The sequence below is a fragment of the Panulirus ornatus genome, chromosome 29 (genome assembly GCF_036320965.1).
Source record: "Panulirus ornatus isolate Po-2019 chromosome 29, ASM3632096v1, whole genome shotgun sequence".
Lineage (NCBI taxonomy): Eukaryota > Metazoa > Arthropoda > Malacostraca > Decapoda > Palinuridae > Panulirus > Panulirus ornatus.
Window position 1 is genome coordinate 11,959,612 of NC_092252.1, and position 27,995 is coordinate 11,987,606.

Consider the following 27,995-nt stretch of genomic DNA (forward strand, 5'->3'; position numbering starts at 1 on the left):
TCTGTTGCAGCCAAGGTTGTGAACGCCCTTCTCCAGCCACTTTACTTTATGGTAATCACAACATCTCCATTTATAACTTCCTCCATTACTTCTAGTATTAGCGCGATGACTATCATCAACGTAAATTAAAGACTTACAATTTTTGCCGAATATGAATCTCATCATATTATCATAATCGTTTTGTAACTCATTTTCATACAGACACCGACTTCGCTTTTTTTTCTTCGTAGTTATGAACTAGATTAGGGAAATGCAGCCGTGTCACACAGACCTCGACAGAAATGAACGTACGTTCGGCACTAGCTAGTTGAGGCGGGATTGGACTAATGACAGCACAGTAGGATCGGGTCCGCGCTAGCCTCACCGAGAGACTGACTATACCCATCATTTGTTCTTCAGCAAGGGCGACTACCATGTGACCTATGGTACCACAGAGAGGGCGCTCAACATCAACGCCCGAAGGGCGTCCCATATGTTGCCGCCTTGCTGTAGTTGCAGCAGAGTCACTGGCAGAAAAATAAGAATGGTGGAGATATTTGTATGAACAAATATCAAGAAGTATCTGTAAGAAAGAGTTCCATGACCGAAGGTGGAATTTTCAAGTTATGAGCCGAGTTAATGTCTCTGGTTAAACCTTTTATGAGGGGCATAACTCCAGAATAATCCAAATTACAATCATGAATCTAGAGCCATTTTTTCAACTTTTTAAGCTGCTGGGAAACACCTGTACATAGTTGATTTGATTCATTTGTGCCGGTAACCCCAATCAAATTTCTTGTGCACCCCAAGCGGACTGATGCGTCTGACCTGACCTTAGCGGGTCAGGTCAAACGCTTCTTCACTTCATTAAGGTGTGGCTCCGGACGACAGACGAAGCGATCCCTAAGTGTCTGACATGCTACAGAGGCGACACAAACAACAGGCGGTTTCTGGTACTATGGCTAGGCTGAGCCCTACCGCCTAACCAGGGCACTACGTAGCCGAAAATAAAAAAGAAATACCATCCATCACACCTGAAAGTTGTTGTAACACCATCAACGGCAGGCGATCCAGTGGTATTACGGGTGATAATGCGGTCCCTTGCACCATTACCATGCACACCAGACTATACTTGTGGTCTGAAAGTGCAGGGGCGGGGCACACAGGCGGCGTGGAGGTGCTAGAAGGGCGGGGGCAGCCAAGGTCTGGCCAGGAGAGAGCACTGCAGTATATAAGGGCGCGCGATTGAGTCCCCCGGCATCAGTGCCTCCCACCTGGCTCTCTACTCCGCACGTCCAGCACAACCATGGCACCCCTCAAGGTACTTACTGGCTCCTTATGTGTTTCTGTCTTGCTCTACTTAGATTACTATATATCTATATCCATCCATTTATTTATGTCTATCAATCTATCTATCTATCTATCCATCTATATCTATTAATCTAGCTGTCTATATATACACATGTATATATATACGCACATAAACGCCACGAAGAAAAGTGTGTTGCTTTTCGTGTACTGACAAGTGTATGTGCAAACAGAAAGCCAACAGTCAACCAGAATCGGTGTTTACATGCATAAGTTTACGGAGAAAGTTGCGCACACTAAGTCGTCATCACTCAGCTGTGAAGGGCGCCGCATGTCACCCCAATCATCCCTCTCTATTTTCATAAGCAGCGAGTGTGAGTACATGGCAAACTAAGTGATTCATATTAAGCACAGCATCACTTAATGCTATTATTCGCTTCAAGGATATACGTGAATTCTGCGCCATTAGCCTTATACATTTTCGTAAGACAATCTAAGCTTTATCAAGACGTTCCTTAACATTTCATTAATTACAAGAACTATCGCTTAACAACAAGCTCCTCCACTGCCTGCATCACCTGCTTGTAAATGATCATACCAAGGGTTGGGAAATACTTTATGATAAGCAACTGCCAGCTCCAGTAACCCTAATACCCACCAGGACACACACTTAACCTTTCGCTCACTACCCAATACACAAGGAGACCTCCACTCACTCCCGAATACACATGTAGCCCTCCATTCACTTCCCACTACACAAGGAGGCTTCTGTTCGCTGAAATACCACCCAATAACCCGAGAGCTCTTCATTTACTCCAACACCAACCCATTACGGGCCCAGTTTGGTCGTCTGGTGACTGCACGACGCCAAGTACACAAGTGATCCTCCACTCTAACATAGGCCGGTAAATGATTCTCGGGTCCTCGTTACTAGGCAATCCTGGTCGTAAACACGACACTTACCACGACCGCCAATATCCATTTGTCGCCAGTTTGAATGTGGTCTCTCACACAACCCGTGTTGTTCGTGCGACTTCTGAGCTGGAAAGCATTTTTCCATGCGGAGCTGAGGGAGGACACGGACCGTGAAAATCCATTCACGGGTGCTTAATGCCCCGCTCACTTGACCGCCTCTCTGAAGGCGCGTTCGCCCGCTGATGAAAATTACAAACCCGAGTCCGGGCAACTCGTGGCTGCCACGGACACATCATACTCCCACTCAGGAGAGGCGGGCTGGCGGACAGGAAAGCCTTCCCGCTACTGTAGCGCTCGTTTACCTTCTTCAGCACCAAACCCTACCCCCACCTGCCCCTCAGAACACCACCGCCATATTCAAAGACCTTGCAAGTATGAGTTACGTCCAATCTACGATAAAAGAAAAAAAAAAGTTCTTTAATAAGGGTGATACTTGAGGTGTGAGGTATCATCTTTCACGACGGGCCATACAAATACCTAACTTTACCCTAACTGTCCTTCAGAAAAACTTTTAATGTCTCTTAACAGCCAATTAAAACGAAATTTTAGATCCATTTCTTTCCCGAAAGTTAATGTGGCAACTTCTGCAGAGGAGAAGGGGATGAAACTTCTTAATTCTGGTCCGATTTAAATAGGCGAGTCCTGGGGACCTCCCTACCACCACCACCGACCCTCAGGACAGGCCCTCCTCTAGCCTGGCAACTTTAACCTCTTACAGACTATAGCATTCCTCTCCACCGGCTCTCCCTCCCCTGACACTGATTCACGCCGCCGCCCCTGGCACTGATCCACTCCGCCGTCGCTGGCACTGATCCGCCGTATACCGGCAGTGGTTTCAGCCTGATCCACATCGCCTACATTCTGCTGACAAGGATCCACAGCTGCCGGTGTTTTCGATAGTGATCCGCGTCACCTGCCCGGGCAGAGGGCCACAACGACGGCGTATCATTTAATCCACACCTCCTGCTCGCTAACAGCGATCCACCTTGACACCGATGTATAAGCGATGCACATCAGCTACGATCTGATAGTGAAGCACACCGCTGACGCAGCGATCAGCATCGCTGACGCTCTGACGCTCATCCACACCGTCTTGAATGTGATCCACACCGCCACCTCTCGCGTGTCTGATACTAATCCATAACATCCACACCATCGCTTCAATGACAGTGAACCACATCCCACGCCCTTGGTTCTCTTCGCTGATCAGCATCACTGGCTTTCGGCTCTCTGGCAACGACCCAAATTACAAGCTATCACTTCTCTCGCAGTGACTCACATCATCATCTCCCGGCTTCTAATAACGATCCACACATTAGCTTCTGAATGTCGGTGATCCACACCATCGTCTCTCCACTCTGCCATGGTGGATCCACAACGCTATGTCAGACTTATATAAGTGAGAGGAGTTGGTCCTTAAAGCTCAAAAACACACACTTACTGTCAATCACTACATCAACTTCCTCTTTCAATTATAAACAAGATTAACAGAACACACTAAACAATCTAATCTAGTTACAATCCAGTTTCCAAGCGTATTTGCACGAGTTCCATATCTTAAACATGTAAAACTTCCAAACTCCCAAACTCGGACGGTACGTCTCCTACCACAAGTCCCCAGGATAAAATAGTCTTCCACATAAGTGACCATCGAGTTTCTTGTCCCCCCCCCCTCCTCCCACACAACTCCAACATCACGTGCGTTTTCCTTTATTCGATCCTTGAACTACAGCTTTTTAGCATCTACTTCCAGTCCACCTACATTTGTTTACAATACTTTCAGTCTAAAATTCTAATTACCTCTCATTTCCACCTCTCTCTCTGGTGCTGGCTGGCCTGTCTCGCCCTTCTTGCCTCATTTGGTGTCTCCCATCTTTAGCCTTCATCCCCATCTTCCCACGACCTATAAACAGTAATGAAGTATCCAATTGATTCAACCATGTTTTTACGTTTCCTAGCCTGCCTACGTGTACTCCCTCCCTTGCTAGATGACTCCAATTCGAACGTAACCATTACGGATTGTCAGCTTAAGTGTCGATTACATCCACTTATTCTCCTCCTTTCTTCTTTAGTCACGGGCACTGCGCTTGACCATTTCTATAGCCACTGGAAGTTGTTCAGTAACCATTCCTTCTTTTTTCAACCTTTCCTCTTTGTCTAGCATACGATCCTACAGTCCCAAAACCACCAGCGTGTGTGTGTGTGTGTGTGTGTGTGTGTGTGTGTGTGTGTGTGTGTGTGTGTGTGTGTGTGTGTGCTACGGAAAGGAGATTTTCACTTGAGTCGCCCTTTCTTTTATAGTATTATATACATGATGGCTGGAGACTGGATCTCGGCAATGTGACCATTGTTCATCTATTCTCAAAGCTACCTCTGTAGGTCGAGAGAGGAAATTAGATGCGTGTGTATATATATATATATATATATATATATATATATATATATATATATATATATATATATATATATATATATAGGAGTTATAGGATTCTGCCAGCATGAGGTTACACCTTGAGTGCAGCCACCATCAGCAAGGTTTATCATCGTCAACGGACGAAAAGGATCATAGTCTTGCTGAGGACCTTCCGACTCCAAAAGAATTCAACCATTCCTTGCTCCTAATGGAAGTGAAGCTTTGAAGTTGCAGGATCTCTGTAAAAGGGGTCCTGAGGTCATAATATATATATATATATATATATATATATATATATATATATATATATATATATATATATATATATATATATATATATACTCACCGAGCAACTCCATGAGGGAGGATAAGCCGCTGGATTGGCTGTGAGCCGGCTTCTTTGTCTGGGATTCGAACGTGGGTCCGTGAGATTGGTGGTTCGCAATGCTAACCGCTACAATATAGAGTGGCTAGCACTATTCTGTGTGTGTGCGCGCGCGCGCGCGTGTCTGTGTGTGTGTGTGTGTGTGTGTGTGTGTGTGTGTGTGTGTGTGTGTGAGAGTGTTAATAAGTATCCAATTCGACTTACAGAAATTCTTCCTCCAATATACTTTCCAACAACTTGGTGTACCACACCTGTGGTGAAAGCAGTAAAGGGGTCTGGCTGTGGGCAGGTGTGTGGTGGCAGTGGCACACACCACATCTGCAACAACCTCATTCCACTGCATCACCTGAGGACACCTAAGCCAAGATACCTCCTCCACCAACACTCACACTTACCTCCCGACCTCCACCACCACTTACACTTACTTGCCTCCCGACCACCATCAACACTTTCACGAACCTCCCGACCTCCTCCAACATTCACACTAACCTCCCGATCTCCAACAACACTTACACTTACCTCCCGATCTCCACCAACACTTACACCGACCTCCCGACGCTACTTACGCCTTCACTAACACTTACAGCGACACCATCCTCCTTCCGCCAACACTTAAAACACAATACCTTCAACAACACTTTGGTTGACCACCAACACCAATACAATACTTTACCACCCTTGCTACCGCGCCTTGCTCAGAGAAAGTCGCGCCCCATTATAAATTTTCGAGGCCCTAATAGAAAAAAAAAACATTATCTCAAAATCTTTAATGGAGGCTGTAATGCCTCGACCGATGTCTCCCTCTGAAGCAAAAGTTTTACGAGCCATAACTTGTGTCAGCTAGTTTGAATCTGAATCAAAACATTCGATCATAAAGCACCACGCTGACTGTGGACAGAGAAATGCCATCGTTTGAATTTACACTATCCAATATATCGAAGGTAAACACATACACGTGTGTGTGTGTGTGTGTGTGTGTGTGTGTGTGTGTGTGTGTGTGTGTGTGTGTGTGTGTGATTGTTTTCATGCGTATTAACCATTTCCCACCTTAGGCGAGGTAGCGCCAGGAACAGATGACTGAACCCCCTTAGGGAGAGAAAAAGAAATCCTCCTCGCCTGTCTCATTAGTCTGCTCCTTCTTCTGGAAAGCAGTAATACAAGAGGGGAGGAAACTTCTAGCCCTCCACTTCCGCCCCTCTTGCTCGCTTCTCCGACACGTAAAGAGATACGGGGGTCCTATACATATATATTCTTTTCTCTTTTCACGCGACTAAAAATATATATAAGAGCTGATTATAAGTGAGATACAATGAACCCTCCCCCAGAGAAGGGGCGCGCCTGGGGATCTCCTGCAAACCCCCTACGTCCAGCTGATGAGGGAAAATGGGGTGCGCTCTCGCTCATAGTGGTAAAGAGGGTTGTGGGTGTGATCAGGCAATACTATAGCAAAGACGGGCAGACACATAAATGAATAGACAGATGTAACAAATTTCGAAGGACGTCGTTCCTGAAGCAGCTGGCCGGCCTAAGTGTTTACAAAGCTCACACGAAAAAAGATAAAAAAAAATAATATATAAAAACAAAATTGCTCCTAACATCGAGGAAAATGAAAATGAAGCAGGCTGGAGGGGGAGGGCGAAAGTGGGTGTTATTTTAGCCCTATGGAGAGAGGCAAGCGTGCGGTGCAGGTACACATAGTTGCCTGGGCAGAGCCCTTACACTCTCACCTGAGGTAAATCCTTCGCCGTGGACAGTGGAATCATCAACAGGACAGGCGGTCCCACCTTTCCTTAATTTACCACCCTGATTAACACGGCTGAACCGTGAGAGGGCAGGGGGGAGCAGAGGGAAGAGGAGGAGGAGGAGGAGGAGGAGGAGGGAGAGGAGGAAGAGGAGGAGGAGGAGGAGGAGGAGGAGGAGGAAGGAAAGAGGAGGGAGGAACGAAGGAGGAGGAGGGAAATATAAAAGAATGAGTAACAATTTCGTACGTTCTTTGGAATTATTCACATTCATTTTCCAGTGATTATAACCTATTTCTGAACTAATACCTACGATAAAATTACCCCATAAAAGATCAACATTAAATAACACTGACCCTATCTATAAACACCAGCAAAGTAATACAGAAAAAAAAAGGGGAAGTCCAACTCACCAAGGACGACTTGGATGATACCCAAGACGGATACCAGTGACCCTCTACCAGGGCAGACGTCAGTACGACCTGCGTTGTCTCCTCAGGTAATTTCTCTCGTTACTTACGATTCAAGACGAATTCCTTCACACACACACACACGTCCTCAAACATTTTGCTGGTACAGCAAACCATCCGGACCAATTATGGTTCGACTAAGCTTGCCCACATTACGAATGCCTAACTAAATACTGGAGGCATGCCTAATAGGCTGGCTAGTGGGATGTCAACACAGTTATTTTTTTCCTTTCTACCAGCTGGGTGTAATCACGTCTTCTCAACAGATTTTCTTTCCGCCGCCCTTTTTTTTTTGCCCCCCTTATGTTTAATCAGATCTCTGTAAGTTTTATCCGTGCGGCGTTAAACGGTTAGCACTGTAAACACATCTGTGACATTAGTTTAAGGGAAATGCTCTCGTTAGGTAGGACCAACGTGGCCACGGAAGGGAGGAGAGATAGAAAGCTGGCTGGCTGGCTGGCTGGCGAGAGAGAGAGAGAGAGAGAGAGAGAGAGAGAGAGAGAGAGAGAGAGAGAGAGAGAGAGAGAGAGAGAGAGAGAGAGAGAGAGAAGAAGAGGGGGGGAGAGCTACATAACATCTTCTATTTCAAACTATCCCTTCCCCAGTCCCACCTCTTCTTCCTCACCTATAACCATCCCTTAAGAAAAAAAAATGCTACCTCGGACGAATTGTCACCTACCGTTGCCACTAATGAACTGTCCCACCCTTCGAAGCCGTCGTTAGTAAACTGAGTGGAACGCCGTGAGGAGGGGAGCTTACTGGAGCTGATCACCCCAGTGCACGACCACACAGCTCCAGAAAACTCTCCCATGGAGAACGACCCACATGAACACAACGCACCGTCAGTGACTGACACAACACACCCCTCCCTTCACATCACCACCCCACACCTCTCATCATCACACGCCTCACCACCACAACCTAAACCAGAACAACTCATCACCTCACCACTTACCACATCTCTTTACCTTCCCCCACCCACGCCACTCAAATGTTCCGTCCCTTAGCACTACCATCCTGCCTTATCCTGAGCTGTACCATAACCAGAGTAAATACCATGATCCATGTGCCTTACCCCAACCATGCATATATATGTAGAAACTCCACCTCCATCCCACACACACACACACACACACACACACACACCCTGTCATCAGCAATACAACACAAATACGTAAACACTACCACCTACACCAGCGCCCATTAGCAATACCACACACATTCTAACCATCATCTAATACTGCGAACCCGGACGGTGGCTACAAAACACGATTTCAACACACAAACTGAATGCCATGTATACTTTTAAGTCTCGTCGGTTCACACACACTCCTAGAGATAAGTCCTGGGATCAGCGTACTGCTGATCAATGCAACTGAGTGTGAGTGCAGCCAGCCGGAAGAGTGAGTACATAATCATTCAAGGTGTTCAGTGATTGTAAGATAATCTGCTACACTATCATATAAAAGCCCGCAAGCACTCGCGTCTCACTCACTCGCACCGTGGGTAAATTAGAGAAATCCATCACGGACTCTACGAGCAAAGAAAATGTAGAACCCCATTTCTCGCACGCCATCACGAACACCTGTAAAAATCAAGGAAGGTCATGACGCTATATATGACCTAGCCTGCTCTTAATCTCTTCATGACCTACTATCCCTCCTCACCCCGCCCTCACGATGCCCGCCCCCCGATATGACCCCTGACCTCCCCAGGGGCCACGCCTCGGAGAAGCCACCTCCTTCCCCGCCAATCGCAACACGATGCTCTCACGCACAACAATGAACACAATAGGAACGGTCAGTGCGGCCGTCTCCACCTCACCTGCCTGCCTCAGTCTGTTTTCCACCACACACCAGGTGTGGCTCAGGCACTCACGTAATCACACATGAAAACAGCATTTGCCCGATTCCTTATTTTTCTATTCTACTTATATGTGCGGTTCAGTACGAGGAGAGAGTTCCACACAGCGCACGAGTGTGTGTGTGTGTGTGTGTGTGTGTGTGTGTGTGTGTGTGTGTGTGTGTGTGTTCTGGTTAATGCAAGTGGATCCTGATATCCATCAACGAGTTCCACTTAACATCAGTCCGGGCCGATATCACCCAGGTGTCTTGGGTGATATCTTGTGGGAGGCAAGGTGCTGGTCCCCACAGGTATTGTGGTACTGTGGCGTGCAGGGTTACTCCTCCCTTACTATACCATCTCTTGCTGTCTCGTGGCCTGGAGGAATGCCTCTCACAGGTGTTGTCACGGACTCGGGTGAGTTCCCCCCTCCCTCACACACCCCAAGGTGTGGCCTGAGCCCTTCCTCACACGCTTTGTATTGGTCGCCCCACACACAGGTGAGCATTTTCTTGTTCCTCCTGGCCGCCAGCACCGAGGCTCACCCCTCAGACCCATACCGTCCGCTCTACACGCCAGCTCCCTACCACCCACCACCACCACCTACTACGGTCTACAGCCCCGCACCCTACCACCCTGAGCCGGTCTACAAGCCCGAGCCGGTCTACAAGCCCAAGCCCGTCTACAAGCCCAAGCCTGTCTACAAGCCCGAGCCTGTCTACAAGCCAGAGCCTGTCTACAAGCCGGCCCCATACCACCCGGAACCGGTGTATAACGAGGTATGGATTCCGTGTAAAGTAGTTTGAAAAAAAAAATAATTTAAGTATATTCATAAATCATTAATTACCTGAGTGCTTTCACTCAGGCATAACAATGTGCTAGCTGTACTAATGGCGTATCATCCCTGAGTGGACGAGAGAGAGAGAGAGAGAGAGAGAGAGAGAGAGAGAGAGAGAGAGAGAGAGAGAGAGAGAGAGAGAGAGAGAGAGAATGAAGCTCACATTTCCTATAATTTTTGTAAAATGTTTGTCACTGGACACAGCGGTGTGAGTACCCTCCCCCCGGTAGACGGGTTAAACTCGACCCCCTCTTCACGAGTACCAATAAATCCAGTAAAGTCTCTGCAATATATATATATATATATATATATATATATATATATATATATATATATATATATATATATATATATATATTAATCATTCACTGTAGGTTTGACTGATCTTCATACCCTAGGGCAATATGTGACAACGTTGCTTCTAACTCCATTTCTCAACGTTAACTCCCTCCTCCCTCTCGCCCCCGCACGGCCAGGAACCCAAGCCGTACTCCTTCGACTACGGCGTGAAGGACGACTACTCGGGCGCCAACTTCGGCCACACGGAGAACTCGGACGGCAATGCCGTCACGGGCTCGTACACCGTGGCGCTACCGGACGGCCGCATCCAGACCGTCAACTACGTGGCCGACCACTACAACGGCTTCCAGGCCGAGGTCTCCTACGAGGGCGAGGCCGTGTACCCAGAGTACAAACCCTCTTACCACCCGGAGCCCTCTTACAAGCCTGCCCCGAAGCCGTACCACCCACCCAAGCCCGTCTACAAGCCGGCCCCTAAGCCTATCTATCACCCAGAGCCCGTCTACAAGCCTGCCCCCTATAGTCCCCCGGCTTACCCACTGTACCACTGATCTATCAGACTACGTCCTCCCGCAGCATTCTCAGTAACTAACTTGTATTACGTCACTCTAACCCTTAACTTCTTTAAGATACCACGTCGATAGCATTAGGCAGCTGCTACTGCGTCTACAGGAACGACATGGATGTGTATGCCATAGACAAATCAGTGCTTGAGCTACTAACCTTAGTGTGTGTGTGTGTGTGTGTGTGTGTGTGTGTGTGTGTGTGTGTGTGTGTGTGTGTGTGTGTGTGTGTTACGACCTAACTGTAATTGCCTACTTGCACGGGGAGGGAGTTCTATACTCGTTGGGCCCAATCTCTTGAACTTTTCCTGCAGTCATAAAAACCCTTCAAAATTCTTTATGCTCTCCGCATTCAAAATGTCACCATTCAGCTTGTTCCATTCGTCCACTAATCTTATGCTGTTAAAGTACGTAATATCTCTTATTATAGGTTTCTTGATCAGCTTCATGTTGTGGCCTCTTGACAACACGGTTCAGTCCCTGCATCTTTCGAAGGACTGTTCATTGTTGACTTCATCAAACTGATCTTAAAACTTAACAGGTTGAGATCAGGTCCACCCCCTTACTCTTCTCTCTTCCATGGCGAGAAAATCTAAGGCTTCTCACATTTACCTGTTATCTAGCTTCTCCTACTGTAGTGACCAATCGCGATGGACATGTTTCATAAGTAATCAACCCAAGACTCTCCTACACATACGTAACTATCCCAGGGCCTCTCCCTACCACGTTAAGTAGCTAAGCAAGGACCCTCCTCCTACCACGTAAGTAGCTAAGCAAGGACCACCCTCCTACCACATAGTCAAACTATGGTCTTCCTTTATATAAATAATGAATCCACGGCCCTCCTTTATATACATAATGAATCCACGGCCCTTCTTTATATAAGTGATACACCAAGAGCAATCCTCCACATAAGTAACCAACCTAGGGCCTTCCTCCACACAGTCGTTTCAAATCATTAATTTTCGTATATATATATCTTACGGGTTTCCTTCACAAGCTTTCCACTGAGGCCTGTTCCCTTTGCCTCCCCTTCTGCCCCTTAGCATCTACTACGTACTACTCCACCTCCGTTTGTCAACGTCTCGGGTCATCATCCATTACCCCTCTCACTTCCAGGATCGATCCACCATCCTCACACACGGTAATTACAGCCTAAGCTTCAATTTCATGCCACTGCCGCGGCGCCAGGGCTCTGGTCTGATCCCAGAGTTTCCCTTCATAGGCGTCTGATAACTTCACCTTGCAAAGGTTTCTCCGATACCAGCTTCACCTCTGATTCACCTGTCAGTTTCACCTGCCAGGTGATCTCTCGTCCCCCTCTCTCTCTCTCCCTAACCTCCTTCCTCTTCCTCCCCTACTGTGTCTCGAGAGGCTTAGCTTCGGGGTGTGCCATGGGTATTTAATCTGTTATCATCAGGTGCCAGTGACGACCGAATGAATGTATAGACTGAAAAAAAAAATACTTTCTAACATATATATTTTTGTATTCAAGTATTTCAGAAAATAATAAAAGTGTAGTCATACGATAACCTCGGTGTTACATTCCCCCTTTTTAAAACCGGGATCACATATCCCACAGGACGTTAAACATTTACGTCACATGAATTCCGTAATCAGACGCTTGCATCAATCATACCAGATGCGTCTAGCTTAATATCAAATGCCCTGAGCAGCAACGGAAAGTCTAGAGGCGACATTCCCTCCGTGCGTCTTTACAGGCGAAGCAGGAGCAGCACCGCTGGCTCGTCGACCTGGTGGTTTGGTGGGGGTATCAGTATTCCGGGAGACGTCTAGGGGATTTGGGCCCAGCTGGGGGAGGACAGGTGACGCGCCGGACCGCTGATCACCCGCACCACACCTGCCCACCCACCCGCCTGGCCCCTAATATCAAAACATTTTTCCCCAGCCTCGTCTCCCCTCCACTGCCGCATCCGGATCCTCCCTAATACCTTCCACAACACATGCCAACATTTTCTGCGAAATTCCTCGAGAGTGGGACACCTACTCATATATCTAGAGGAGGGGGCATCCTCCTACCCATATATAATAATATTCTGAGGGAAAGCATTCTACGTACATATAATATTCTGAGGGTAAGCCATTCTACCTTTGTACAATATTTTGAGGGTGGAGATCCAACCCATATATAACATTTCTGGGAAACCCTAACCCTGGATGATTATTTTTCTTGTTTTCTATCCACGTATCCTCTCGTCAAGGGGACTACGCAATCCATTATCCCACACCCTCCTTAGAAATTAATGAAGAAATGATAATAATAATAATAATAATAATAATAATAATAATAATAATAATAATAATAATAATAATAACTTATCAAAGACAGAGATAACACACGTACACAAATAGCCTGTTCGTAGCTTATGAATGTGATCAGTAAAATCAAGATGGCATGAACCATCATATCATTCAACCACTACCTCCTCTTCCTCTTCCTCCAGCAAAATGGTACACAGTTCTTAACCCTGCACGCGGCTCTCAGAGATATTCTCAATCTTCCTTTGTGTATGACACTTTCTGTAACTTCTGCTCCGCCGCTGCCTGAGCCAGTGAGTATCGCTCAGTAACATCGAAATATCTTCAAGACAACCAAATCGGCATAGAACTGACCACGTATGTGAGAGCCACACCACAAACTCCTAAATCATGGAGCACAAGGTCTCTTGATACGAGCATAAACCGAGTCGAACTCATTGTAATTCATAATCTACCTGTAAGTAGTACTTAGTGAAAAGGGACGTAATAAATTCTATTTATCTGTAAGCGATGGAAAAAAGACATCAGAGACGAATCTTGACGACTTTAATCTAAGAACTTTAGTCATAATGACCTTACTTTCGTGGTCTAACCAACTTCACATTGCAGAATACCTATGACTTCAGTTCCGCTACCATAGGATTTCTTTTAACCTTTGCTACATTGTGTTTCACTACATGCATACCACACTAACAAGCACAGTGGTATATTAACTGCCACCTAATTTCGACAATGGAGGAATTTTGGCCTTCCGCAAAATCCAATACAGAAATCATACATCCAATACAGAAAACGTACAACGTACGTCAATGGTATTCGAGGATCGTAAATGCCAAAACACGTACTCAGTTCTGGACCGTCTTAGCCTGACTCTCTCTCTCTCTCTCTCTCTCTCTCTCTCTCTCTCTCTCTATATATATATATATATATATATATATATATATATATATATATATATATTCGTACCTACGAGAACCTCAACTTGCGCTACTTACCCATCATCACTACAACATGCGACACTCACCTATCATCACTATCTCGTAAGTGCTAAACAAGACACAGTATTGCTGGCTGACTGTAAGGCCAACACCTGAAACCGTCGATGCAACGTAAAGTTTCCACGTGAGGACACCACCGGCCAGGCACACCGTCACGCCTCACTCCATCGAGAACCACAAAACTAACAAAACAGAGAAAAAATATCGAGAGATGTTGCCCGCAGTGGACAACAATGACGCAGGCACACACGCGACGTCCCTACCAGGAGTCCCTGCGTTTAAAAAGCAGCTCGCTTTCTACCAAACAGCATGCGCAAACTATGACCACCTTCCTAACTGGTCATTTGCAATTCGTCCGCATACCCAGTTCTCCCTAAACCCACTGGTTAGAACGGCTCAGCTCACAAGAGACTCTCGAACTCCATACAAAATCCTGAAATATATTACTTATCTTCATACATCATCACAAAATGTTTTCTTCAGTGATCGCTTCACACACATCATAAAAAAAAAAAAAACACGTGAAGCACTTCAGCTGTGGGGCTGGAGTATCCTTCCCAACACCGTGACCCCCACAGTCCTGTGGCTTAAACAAACAGCAGGTCACCTCCGTGTCATGATGCCAAGCCATTTGTTTGGTTCTTATCATCTTATGAACGATGAGATTCTTCTAAAAGATAAGGTATCTTCACTAGTCACAATCAATGGTGAAATCATGTTATATATATATATATATATATATATATATATATATATATATATATATATATATATATATATAGTTATTATCCCTGGGGACAGGAGAGAAAGAATACTTCCCACGTATTCCCTGCGTGTCGTAGAAAGCGACTAAAAGGAGAGGGAGCGGGGGGCTGAAAATCCTTCCCTCTCGTTTTTTAATTTTCCAAAAGAAGGAACAGAGAGGGGGGGGGGCCAAGTAAGGATTTCCCTCAAAGGCTCAGTCCTTTGTTCTTAACGCTACCTCGCTAACGCGGGAAATGGCGAATAGTATGAGAAAAAAATATATATATATAGTTAGCTTCATATACATATATATACTACCTACACTATACCAGCTTTATGCCTTCAATAAACCTGCCCTGATCAGATAACCATTACTGCTGCGCGTATTCAGTGCCCGTTTAAATGATTTTTTTCCATCTGTCATTCTCAGATTAAAAATCTGATGCATGCAGACACGGGTATTTACAAACGCTCGCTTCACATTGCGATATAATCCCCTCCTGATTTTCTGTTCTTTACGGAGTAGAGTAAGGACGCTAAATGTATTTGCATACAGAACACTTCGCGAGACACGCATGTACACAAATCATTACGTAAACTGGGAATATATTTCTAAATCAAGTAGGATTCACATACCTGCAGCAATCGCAACTGCATTTACCGCCCCCGGCTTGAAGCAGCAGGCCATATGGTATACTCCAACACAGGCTGATAACATGCACTGCTTTCAGCACCGTTGCAAACACCCGTTCTCTAAGGGTAAGGAAATATCACGGAGAGAGCGCTCCGGATGTGTGCCTTTCGCGCTCTGCAGGGCAGGTGTGTCCTCAAGGAGTGCAGCAGCCGGGAATCATCAGCGCGGTGAGATCACCAGTATGAATGCATGCCCCTCGATACAAATGCACTCACCTGGAACACTGTTCGAACTCTCAATCTTAAATACACAGAGTCTATTAGACATATGAATACCAACTGAAAGGTCATGAGAGAACCGACTCAAAATGAGGATAAGCATGTAGCAACTATGTGAAAAGTAGATAAAGTTCGGGAGATGAAGCCCCACGAGTGTACATTTCCCTCCCCGCGCAGTTTAAATGCGCTAATTTCAAACAAACGACGTCATCTGGGCTGCGGAGTCCGAGGTCCAAAGCGTGAATCCTCTACAGATCCTGCAGCGTCCTAAAGGAACATACGGTTTATCTCTAAATGAACACGGTGTTGCCTGGTACTGCCTTTGGGAGGAGAGGTCGGGTCGTCATTAATCTCCCAGTGTCACTTCTCTTGCTTTGCCAGCTACATCTCCAACCTCGCACCAGTCCAGCCGCTACAAGGGAATGGTGGAAGCACTTCCAGTCTATTAGGATCCTTCCAGTCAGGGGGGCCATGGCGGCAACTCCAGGAGAGGCAACTGCCATACTTGTAATACGTTTCAGTGCGCGAGTCTTCACAGATACGTCGTGGGGTCTTCTGAGGTCTTCACCCCGACATCCTGGGCTGGGCCCAGACTGCTGGATTGGGTTGTTGGTCGACCAACCTGTTGGAAGTTGCAGCCCTCGGTCACACATAGCCCTCACAGCCTGGCTGGTCTTAAACACTGTGTCTGTATTTGTCCAATGCACTCTTGAACTTCTCTACTGTGCACCCTATGATGTTTTTGATGGTAGACAGCAAGGTGTCGAAGAGTCTTAGTCTTAGCCCAAGATGTTTAAGGTGTTCTATCGCTTTGTGCTTATGACACCTCTGGATTTCAGAGGTAGTATTTTCCAGTCTTCTACGTCCGCCGTGCCAGAAGGATGTTATTTCCGAATGTAAGTTGGGAACTACGGGTTTTTCATCAGGCCAAGAACTTGGCCTGTCTCTACATATGTAGATCGCCAACAGCAGGGAACATTCCAGCAAGCCAGCAAGCCCATTGCCAGGGAGCTACAAGCAACATCTCCAAAGATTTCACATTATGAGATAATCTGCCGACGTCCATTAAAACAACCTCCTCCAGAACTCTGCCTCATATACCGAAAGCCTCCTGCCATCTGGCTGCCTGCTATAAAGACCCTCCTCCAGAAGGTGAGCGAGGATCCTACCAAAAGCGACGTCATCGGAGACTCAGACCCTGGTGCAGCCTCCTCCACTTTCACAGCGCCTCGCCATCCCTCAACGGTGACAAACTCTGGAAGTTTGTCGAAACATTGAACAATATTTTTGAGAAGACCCAAAGCCTTCGCTCTAACGACTCCCAGTTTACACAAGCAACACTGCCTGTCAGACTCGAAGATACTGTGATCCACAAATATCTTTTTCTTTTTCTTGACTTAAAAGGCATGGGACAAGGCACTAATCAATGTTATTTCGGGTAAAAAAAAAAAAGGGAACTAACAAGAATGAGGAAATAAATCTAGGCAGGTGTTTGTAGACATGACTTTTGAAAGAAGGAAAATGGAACGGCAAAGAAAGAACGATGGGAGGAGGAGAATTCCACAGCTTCGCTGCTCGAGAAAAGATGAAGGTATCATATCGGTCATTCTTCATTCCTCGCGTGGCTGGTCTTCCACACAGAGAAACTCCGAAAAGCAGCAGAGTGAACGGGGTAAGGTGCTGACGAGAGATCATTTATGGAGAGTAGAAAGCAAATCGGTGTGAGGGCAGATCCCAGAGGGGCACTAGTGATAAACATGGGGAAATCACTCCATCAACTGCTACCGAGATGGGACAGCCGTCGAGGAATCTTTGCATCAGGGAAGAGAGAAAAAGGCAGAAAAAAAACGAAGAAAAAGAGTTTAAAGAGCAAGGCTTGTGCCATAAACGGGTCAAATGCTTTGGAGATGTCGAGGGCCACGACAAACGAGAGAGCTGGTGTCTCAAGTGCTGCTGGAAGCCGTGAGAAGCGCCGCAGGCGAACCTGATCCTGACTTCGTCATGAGGGCCAGCGCAGAGCTTGGGAAAATCATATGAATCACTCGACAAGATCTATTCCTCCGTGAACACACACAAACAGAGCATTTAAGACACACCCATCGTGTACACGACGACCTCAGTCATGCTGAACATGGGGCTCGGCCATTACAGACCACGTCTCAGTCATGCCGTACCAGGCCTCAGCCGTACCAGGCCAGGTCTCGACCATGGTGGACCAGGAAACATACAGCCCACGGGGAGGAGCCTCATACATGCTGTAACGAAACCCAGTGAGGAGGACTTCCTTTTTCAAGCCCCAGGTTTATCCTTCAGCGACACTGCTACCTTTGATAACGAGATAGATAACAATAAAGCACTAATATATATTCTTTCTTTCTTTCATACTATTCGCCATTTCCCGCGTTAGCGAGGTAGCGTTAAGAACAAAGGACTGGGCCCTTGAGGGAAAATTCTCACCTGGCTCCCTTCTCTGTTCCTTCTTTTGGAAAATTAAAAAAAAAAAAAAAAACGAGAGGGGAGGATTTCTAGCCACCCGCTCCCTCCCCTTTTAGCCGCTTTCTTCGACACACGGCATTCACTTCCCATATCACAACAACACACAGCCCACACGTCCTAAGAGCACTCATTGGACTACGAAAATGACCCCCGAGTGTTCTTAACAAACACTTGATCCGCTTCACCTTAAGCTCCGTCTCACCTTCCAGGTCCTCCATCCTCCCGAGAGCAAATAAAACAAAGCTGCAAACCACACAAACCAGAACACTCGCTAAGCCTTCTTTACTACAATAAACACTTCACGCTTACACAATGATGCAATGATCCCCATATATATATATATATATATATATATATATATATATATATATATATATATATATATTCCTATGAGTCCACGGGGAAAATGAAACACGAAAAGTTCCCAAGTGCACTTTCGTGTAATAATCACATCATCAGGGGAGACACAAGAGAGAAATATAACAGTCAGTTGATATACATCAGTTGATACACATACATATATTGAAGAAAATACAAGTAACATACCAACACCATTACGACTACTGCTGCAACAACTATTAGCAGTCATAGTAAAAACCAAACCTACATCAATATACACGAAACAATGATAAAATAACCCCACGTACAATAACCTGAATTCTGGTTGTGGACAACAATGTAGGTCTTCCTCTCCTCTGTGCCAATCCCTCGAGCGTCCTAGTCATGTCAGTACAATTTTCAAAGTCAAACAGACGTTCTAACTGTGCGCTCGGGGAAAAAAAAAAAGAAGAAAAAGTACCTTTTCAATGCATAGTCGATTCAAATCAAGAAAAAACTTTAATCAAAATTAAAGGAGTGATTAAAATTCAGTCTGATATCTGTAATGGCCCCATGGGTGAGGTGTTCACTTTTAAAACATCAGGACATGAATGGCTGTGACTCCATTAACACCCCTAACATTCTACACCACTTTACAGTGATGAGCCTGATCCATGCTTAAAAAGTATATATATATATATATATATATATATATATATATATATATATATATATATATATATATATATATATATATATATATATAATCCCTCTTTTTTCTCATTATTGGTTCAATATCGGTCTGAAAATACGTTTTCTTTACCCTGCTTCCACCCTCCCAGCAACCTGGAACTAATGCCATGATGCCCCCTCCCTCCCTTCCTCCCACAAGCCACAATCCCTAATTTCGTCCAACAAAGTTCGTACCCACGGCGGCGCATCGCCTCCCTCCCCGGCGCTTCCCAACAAATATCCCCGAAGACTTTCTATATCCGATGTGTACAGCACAGTTATTGTGGCCCTCGCAAACTCTCCGTTCGCCGAATATCAGCGTATCATAATCTTTCCCCTCCTTCTACTACCTTTGAGGTCAATATTACCATGATCAACATTTGTCCCCAGCTTGTGAACGTAATCATATTCCACTATCGTGAAAGTTTCCCCTGCCGTTAAAGTTTCCCTTCGTCTTCCATTTTCCTTTATGATATGAGAGTATTTTCTATTAATTGTACGAAGAAACTTTCCTTATTACACCATTCATTTTAAGTTCTCATACATTTACATCACCTTATCATAAGGGAAAAAAATACACCTTCATCTGATCTACTTATTCATTTTCTTTACCATCAACTTGTTTCTATGTATTTCCCAAACAGTTCCTTTTTATTTTACTTTTACTTAAATTCTGAAAAAAGTAAAACTTTTTTTTACATATCACTTCCCTACTCACGGATTTCCCCGCAGTTATCACACTTCCTGGAACTAGTGATTATACCTCGTTGCATTCTTCACCCTCTCCCATTCCTGTCATGATATTAACGTCAGATTCTCTTACTTTCTTCTTCCATGTATTTGTGTTCACTAAGTTTACCGTATGCGGCACAGAGTCTGGCTTGCTGAAAGTCTGGGTGTGGGAAGCCATCTCGCCAGCAACATCGAACACAACAAGCATCATACATCGCCCTTGTCCCTATAGAAACAATGACACTCGAAAATCTGTCTTTAAACTCTAAAGTCAGGCGATGCCTCTAAAACTGGCAAGTCCGGCGACGAAAAGCAAAAGAGTTTCTTTTCCCAGCCACTGTTCACTGTTCCTGTGGTTACAGATGAGCGGGATGAAAACCTACTGTATAACAGACTAACAAACATTAATTCTTCAATGGTAAGTGAAAGTCAACATCGTCACATGCCAAGCGTACTATTGTCTTCATCCTTCGAGACGTCACCAAGCCTACTTCCCTATAGAATCTTCAAGGTCCAGGCGATAAGTATGTTACGTATGAGGCAGAACTGACAATATCACCTTTAAAATTCCTTGCTGGAAATCTGTGGCTACTTTTAGACGCAGGATACCGATTCTCTGGGAGATGAAGCTGGAGATATAATACATACCTCTTAACCAAATTATTTTCTAATTTCGAACTTTTACATTGTGGGGGGAAGACCAGAGCTTCTGTATACTGCTAATTTCCCTGGACAAGCTTCAAGCCTAGTTAGGCTGACTGGATCAAACAGATTACCTAGCATTAAAACTAACGAACATTACTCTCTCAATGAAGGAGATACTAGACTTGACCTTCGCTCCTGGGAGCTGCGATACCCAGTGACGTGCACAACTCAAGCGGTATTCAGGATACTCTAATACGACGCTGGCGCTCGGGACAATGTAGGATGCGACTCGCTCCACACACACACAGCCTTCCCTACACGACGGGACGACTCACGAGCATCGTCGTACCGTCTCGCTAAAGGGTTGTCACCCTAATGCTCAAGGGGTTAAATAATTTGTGTTTCTGACGTGGCAATTTAAGGTATCAGTAAAACGTTGATGTAATTCCGCCCTGGTTTAAATTCATCCACGTGGCAATCGCTGACCATAATCGGAGTTCGAAGCAATTTACCCGATTTCTATAAACCCTCGATGGTTGACAATTCACAGAATATTTAACACCGAAACATTACCGGTCCAATTTCACAAAACTGTCTCACTGTAAAAATGCCACATGATATGAAATATCTGAAACTTCAAAGTTGTTCCAAAAAGCTGTGTATCAGATGCCTCCAGACCTCTCTCGGCTTCTGGGATTTCTTGGTATCGTGAGCAATCTGGGCTCAAAAATGTGGGGTAGCTGACTCTACCCTACAAAGGTAATACGAAAGTCATTCAGTGAAGAGAGTGAAGAAGAAGAAAAGGAAGAAGCAGATGAAGAAGATGAGGAAGAAGAAGAAGAAGAAGAAGAAGAAGAAGAAGAAGAAGAAGACGAAGACGAGGAAGAAAAGAAGAAGAAGAAGAAGAAGAAGAAGAAGAAGAAGAAGAAGATGAAGAAGAAGAAGAAGAAGAAGAAGAAGAAGAAGAAACCTACAACAATGGATTGCTGGTGGAAGCGACGCGTACCAGCTTATGAAAGCAAACCTCCAAAGACTGACCAAATTTCCCCTCCCTTCGAGTATCTCCTACGGACATGTTGCTCCTCTCGTGGTCTCCCGGGTCGGACTGACTAACTTTCGCCCTCGGCCCCCAAGGGCATCATGCCTCTGGGTATACACGGCCTCATTCCTTTCCTCCGGAGTCTGTAACCAAGACGAATCATACGAGACCACAGCCGAAACACTCCGCTGCAGAATATCATCCCCTGCATCCACCATACACTATAATAAGTCATCACTGTGGTTTAGCTACGGTGCTTAAACACTTGGCAAAATATTCTGGGGACGAAAATGTGAAATCTGACCACTCTGCATGGGGCAAACTATGCAAAGATTTTCGTTGACAGGGCTGAACCTTTCTGGTGCTACCATGTGAAATGATTCACGTTATTTACATAATTCCAACTAAAAACAGCCGAGAGACATAGGTCTTCTATCTCACAACCAGAGCAGAAAAGCCTATAACACAGACACCATACACAGCTCCCACGTAAGAACAGTATAACAAATGAGTAAAAACGATACAAACGAGCGAAGATGACTCGAATTTTCAATCCGTCCAGCGAGCCCAACGATTAAAAATACTGAGCCGTCCGCCTCTCTCAACTTCCTGAGCACGACGGTATGACTTGATGAGTTACGTCAAAAGTCAGGCTATCCATACGTGAGGGGGCGGGGTCGTTACGCTGTGCCCAGAGGTCGACAAAGACCAGGCAACACTTGAATAAAGAAGAAGAAAAGAAATCGCCCTTGCAGCACCTGAATCGCAAAACCTTCACCTAATTACGTAAAGAAATAAATCCATCCAATAACTAATACACAATAAAGGTAAACTTGGGCTTTTCAAACCCACTTCCCCATTCCACGAAGGTAATACACCGTCCTATTACTTTGAATTAAACACGTTCTCCCATTAGGTTCCTTCAAGGACACGTGCTTACAAGCTGGTGCAGCGTGCATAAAGATCCTTCAGAATGCGTGCCATAACGTCCGAATCACCACAAGAAGCTGGGAGTAAACAAGTCATGAAAACTTGGCGGTGCCCAGAGCGTCCTAAGTTATGAAAGAGCCGGCCAAGGTTCGTCAGACTAGCAGAGAGGCGAGTTAAAGTTGGTAGACGCGAAGGTCTAGGCCAAGCTGGCCTATGGCGATGGGTTCTCAGCTTCAAGCCCACGTCATTTCCCCACAGTCGGCACACGTGGACGCAAGTCTGACAACTGGACGTAATTCACCGTGTAATACATACGATATGTTAGTCATGTTTCACTCTGTTGAATCATGAATATTAAATCTGGCACAGGAAAACACCGTCCAAAAAAAATTTTCAAATAAATGGAGCAGGAGAGCGGAAGCTGTTCATTACGTATGTATACACAAGAGTATACACACAACACAACCACGCTCCTTGTTCAAGCAAGTCGGTTATGGATAAGGCCGCCGCCTTCCACGGTTCTTCAGAGCACAGGATGATGAATGATGATAATAAGAGAGAATTCATCGATCACATCCTTCCCCTAGCACCATGACCGATCGAGAGAGAGAGAGAGAGAGAAAGAGGCGCGGTGATTAGTAACACAATCCGTGTGTTCCAGACTGATCCACCATGATGAGAGCGTAGGAAGAAACCTCGTTACCGCCCACGCCCACCGCGCTCCACACCGGCCGCCAGCACGCCACAGCCGTCCACTCACTTCGGTACCTAGACCACTGGCCAGGCGAGAACCCATCCACCCACCAGGACCCAGGCCGCCCCACAAATCCCAGGTGATGGCTGCCGCCCACGCCCATAACCTTCAGGTACCTCGGCTGACCCTATACACATTACACGTCCCCGGGATCTTGGCTACCAACTGCACCCAGGAGCCTGGCTATCTACGCCTTCTCCTAACACTACCACGTCCTTCAGGACTCGCGCTGCCTCTCGTCCCCCTCTACGCCCTCCCATCAACCAAGGCCTTCGGGACCCATGCTGCCGCCTGTTCCCGCCTAATCTCAGTAGAGTGAAGCAACTTGCCACTCACTCAAAGCTAGAGCCATACTCCCACCATCCCGTCATGCCTCCTGGACTTGACACTAATCGGCCAGAATGTTAAGGGCTTGTTACGTAGCTCGCCAGGTTGACCCCCTGGACCCATTTGATGGGAGGGGGCTCTTGCAGCTTCGAGGCAGTGCTACACGTGAGAGCAGGGGGTAAGGTGGGCTCCTTTGGGAGCTGGAAGGTCCTCCATGACACTGTGCTCTTTTTCCGTCCGCTGACGTTTTAGTACAGCATCACTGCAGGTGTTCTTCCGAAGTCTGGGCACATCCGGAGCCAGTTGTAGAGAAATGGTGTCGTTGGTGTGAGCTGAATCGCTGGTGCCGGGGAGGTGAAACGATGGTCATATTTTCGCTGTGAACCGATAAAAATTCAACCGTACATGTATCTGAATTACCAATGTAAATATATACCAAATATTGGTTCATTATACGGCCAATTAAATCTCGAATTAATATTTTGTAATCAAATTAATCCTATACAGATAATGGTTCTGCATCAGAAGAACAGCAATCGTGTGTGTGTGTGTATATATATATATATATATATATATATATATATATATATATATATAACCCCAGGCATCCTTCTGAGGGTCTTTCGCAGCTTCAGGGCGACGCTACAATCCGCAGCAGGTTACTTATGGGCCCCAGTGAAGCAAGAAGCTCCTCGACGAAAGTGTACTAGCTTTCGTCCGCTGGCAATGATACATCATCGCCGAGGGGAAGTCTTCAACTTGCCGTTTAACCACGAGCAGGCGGAGTCAGGCAACCCCTCTCTCTCTCTCTCTCTCTCTCTCTCTCTCTCTCTCTCTGTATATATATATATATATATATATATATATATATATATATATATATATATATATATATATATATATATATAATTTTTTTCTTTTTTTTTTGCCGCTGTCTCCCGCGTTTGCGAGGTAGCGAGATATATATGCGATATATATATATATATATATATATATATATATATATATATATATATATATATATATATATATATTTTTTTTTTTTTTTTTTTTTTTCATACTATTCGCTATTTCCCGCGATAGCGAGGTAGCGTTAAGGACAGAGGACTGAGCCTTTGAGGGAATATCCTCACCTGGACCTCTCCTCTGTTCCTTCTTTTGGAAAAAAAAAAAAAAACGAGAGGGGAGGATTTCCAGCCCCCGCTCCCTTCCCTTTTAGTCGCCTTCTACGACACGCAGGGAATACGTGGGAAGTATTCTTTCTCCCCTATCCCCAGGGATATATATATATATATATATATATATATATATATATATATATATATATATATATATATATATATATATATATATATATATAATCACGTAAATCACCAGAAACATAAAATACGTTGGTGAGGAGCGGATATACCTTAGACGTCGCCGCTGTCCAAGCTAACAATAGCGTCGGTGTGTTGCTCAGCCCCACACACGTCAACAACATCAACAGGTCATCGAAGATCCCGTTACCGTGTTAGCGTGTGAGGGACGTGCCATATCTGCACCAGCAAGGGAGGTGGAAGGAGCGCGGCTCCGGCACCAGCGGGTTCCAGTGCAGCATGTGATGATGATGATGTTGATGATGTCCCGTTGTGACCCCCTGTAATCCTTTTGCGCTATCGCTCACAGGAGGAGCACGGGGTGCACAATGAGTCTGCTGGGTTCACCAGTGCAAATCAATCAATCGCAAGGATGATGGACGCGAGCACCACTTGGGTCCTGGCCTGCCCGCCTCCCACCAACCACACCTGGTGTTTACATTCCACAACATCTGACGTAAGCACTGCCAACTTCACCAAGACCTGTTGATCACCAACTTGTGTGTGTGTGTGTGTGTGTGTGTGTGTAATTACCAATTTGCACAGAACGTGGAGGGTGTTCTACACTCGTGGAAACCCTTATCTCAAACTACAAGGTGTACTCTTTAAAAATCTGACATACTTCAGAATGCGCAAAGACATATTCAAAATGACCTATTTGTACCGTATGGAGCGAGAGTTCTACACACGTAGAGCATCCTCTTCACATCTTCCTTAACATGCGATTATGTCACGAGACAGGACTAGCGCGTAGAGCTCACCGCAGGGAAACGGAAGAGGCACGTGTTGTCAAAGTGTTACGGGTGGGATGGAGTGAGTGCATGTTTGTGGGCTGACAGCCCACGCGTGGGTGAGGCAAAAAGACGACAGCACCGTGGGGCAAGGATGGGAACTCGACGGTCACTTGCAGTGTTGCTTCAATGCGCCGCCGTCACTGACCACCCACCAGATCCCTAGGCAATATATAGTACCTTCCCTGATCGGTGGTACTCGAACGTCTGCGTTGTGTGCGCGTGAGAATTTCTTTCCTTAAATTTCCTACGTACCTCATTATCGGAGAGAGGCCCTAACTCCATGCGGGTCTACGCCGCCAGATGATAGCTCGCTGATTCAATACCAGTGACCCTCCTCGAAAGGCCCACTGTCCACCACATCATGGGGCACAGTATTTGTTGCAGCCACACCTTCCAATAACCTCTTATGTCAAACAGCTTCAAGACTGGCCTCCCATTAATTCATAACACCTAAAATTTCGTTTACACACCGATTCCATAAAATCGCAAGATATAACACTGCCTTTAGGACACATCTTTCATTAACATACCCAGAATACTAGTTCACCTTCCATTAACTTATTTATAACAACAGTTCACCTTACATACTCTTGCCATAAACTTACCGAGCATAATGGCTCACTCATACGCCTTCCATCAACTTAAATAGCGTAAGTGCTATCTTTGGCACACATTATATTGAGTAAAACAGAACCTCTGAGACACTTTAATAACTTACCAGGCATAATAATAATTCCCTGGGGTACATATATAAGGAATAATAGTCATTCTAAAGACGTGTTTAAGAACACCTGTACTTAAATACGTGTTTAAGTGTAAGCAGACACGAATGTGTGGGTGTGCGTGTACCTTCATTACGCGTGGTGCGTGCATGAACATCCCCGTGTGTATGCAGAGTCAAACAGTGGAGGGATGTGCACGGGAGGGAGGGCTGTACTCACCAGTAAAGATAGGGCTTCTCCCTCTCGATGTTGACGGAGTTGATGGGGTCCAGACGGAACCAGGTCGTGAAGGTCCAGCCGGCTTCGTATGGCCACCGGGCCAGCGGCGGCAGCACCAGCGCCTGCGGGTACACACAAACAGACCTCGTTATACCACTACACATCCCCCCTGTGGTCATTACAGCAGTGCCTGGCCACTACACCTGTGGTGCAAGGTGTCGTCTCTACACCAGTGCGCATGCCTGGCCACTATACCAACAAGAAAGGTGTTGGCACTACTGTAGCAAGAGATGAAATCTAGAACGCGAGTTCGTAAATCAAACACACACACAAGAAGTAATAAAGGCCTAGATGAATCCACATAACACAAACAGGAACTAATAATCTAATGAAAACAATGACGAAACTATGACCCACTGTAAAGGTAACAGTAAAATTTTCATTGAAGTAAGCTTTACTTGAACCAAAATCATACGATGAGAGCATTCTATGTACTTTTGTTTCAGTCAGCTGGATGTGTTATAGAGAGAGAGAGAAAGATAGATAGATAGATAGAGAGAGAGAGAGAGAGAGAGAGAGAGAGAGAGAGAGAGAGAGAGAGAGAGAGAGTGAGAGAGAGAGAGAGAGAGAGAGAGAGAGAGAGAGAGAGAGAGAGAGAGAGAGAGAGAGAGAGAGAGAGAGAGAGAATTACCATCTACGCAACTCAACATTGTGTCAATGTAGCAGGAGTAGGTTTATGGGTACCAGATCATGGGTTAGGGAGTCAGACCCATTATACCACTACCCATGGGCAACTGTTGGGGGGGGAGAGACAGGCAGGGGATATGTTAACAACATCGCTCAAAATATTTGACATGGAACATAAAAATGAATCTAGAAAAACACTGGGGGGGGAAAAAAAAAATGCTTAAATAATAGAGCTAAAACAAATATACTGCTTGCACACTACAGTATGTTAACAATAAAATGTTTACATGTAAAACGCGCACACAATTATTCAAGAGTAACTTACAACTTCAGCGAAAAAAAACACACACAAAAACTCCAGGGTTATGAAGCCTATGACTGCTTTATGAGTAAATACGCATATATATATATATATATATATATATATATATATATATATATATATATATATATATATATATATATATATATATAATTCGTAAACTATTCCCCTTGG

General features: G+C 45.4%; 2 protein-coding genes across 4 annotated transcripts in view; one reads left to right on the top strand and one right to left on the bottom strand.

The window, feature by feature from the left end:
* Positions 1–1,216: 1,216 nt before the first annotated feature.
* Positions 1,217–12,617, top strand: LOC139758112 (uncharacterized). Its single transcript, XM_071679206.1, has 3 exons — positions 1,217–1,300; positions 9,612–9,890; positions 10,426–12,617. The coding sequence occupies exons 1-3, from the start codon at positions 1,286–1,288 to the stop codon at positions 10,798–10,800; spliced, it is 669 nt and encodes a 222-aa protein (XP_071535307.1). The 5' UTR covers positions 1,217–1,285; the 3' UTR covers positions 10,801–12,617.
* Positions 12,618–26,595: 13,978 nt separating this feature from the next.
* LOC139758115 (uncharacterized) overlaps positions 26,596–27,995 on the bottom strand; it is a 357,618-nt gene continuing 356,218 nt past the window's right edge. For all 3 annotated transcript variants that reach the window (XM_071679216.1, XM_071679217.1, XM_071679215.1), the window contains one exon: positions 26,596–26,934. In XM_071679216.1, the coding sequence (XP_071535317.1) occupies positions 26,809–26,934 (126 nt within the window). In that variant the 3' untranslated portion in view covers positions 26,596–26,808. The remainder of the gene's footprint in view (positions 26,935–27,995) is intronic.

Bases quoted from the DNA above. Each gene is read 5' to 3' on its own strand.
- LOC139758112 (XM_071679206.1), top strand. The intron at 9,891-10,425 runs GTATGGATTCCG...CCGCACGGCCAG, and splicing joins CGGAACCGGTGTATAACGAG to GAACCCAAGCCGTACTCCTT.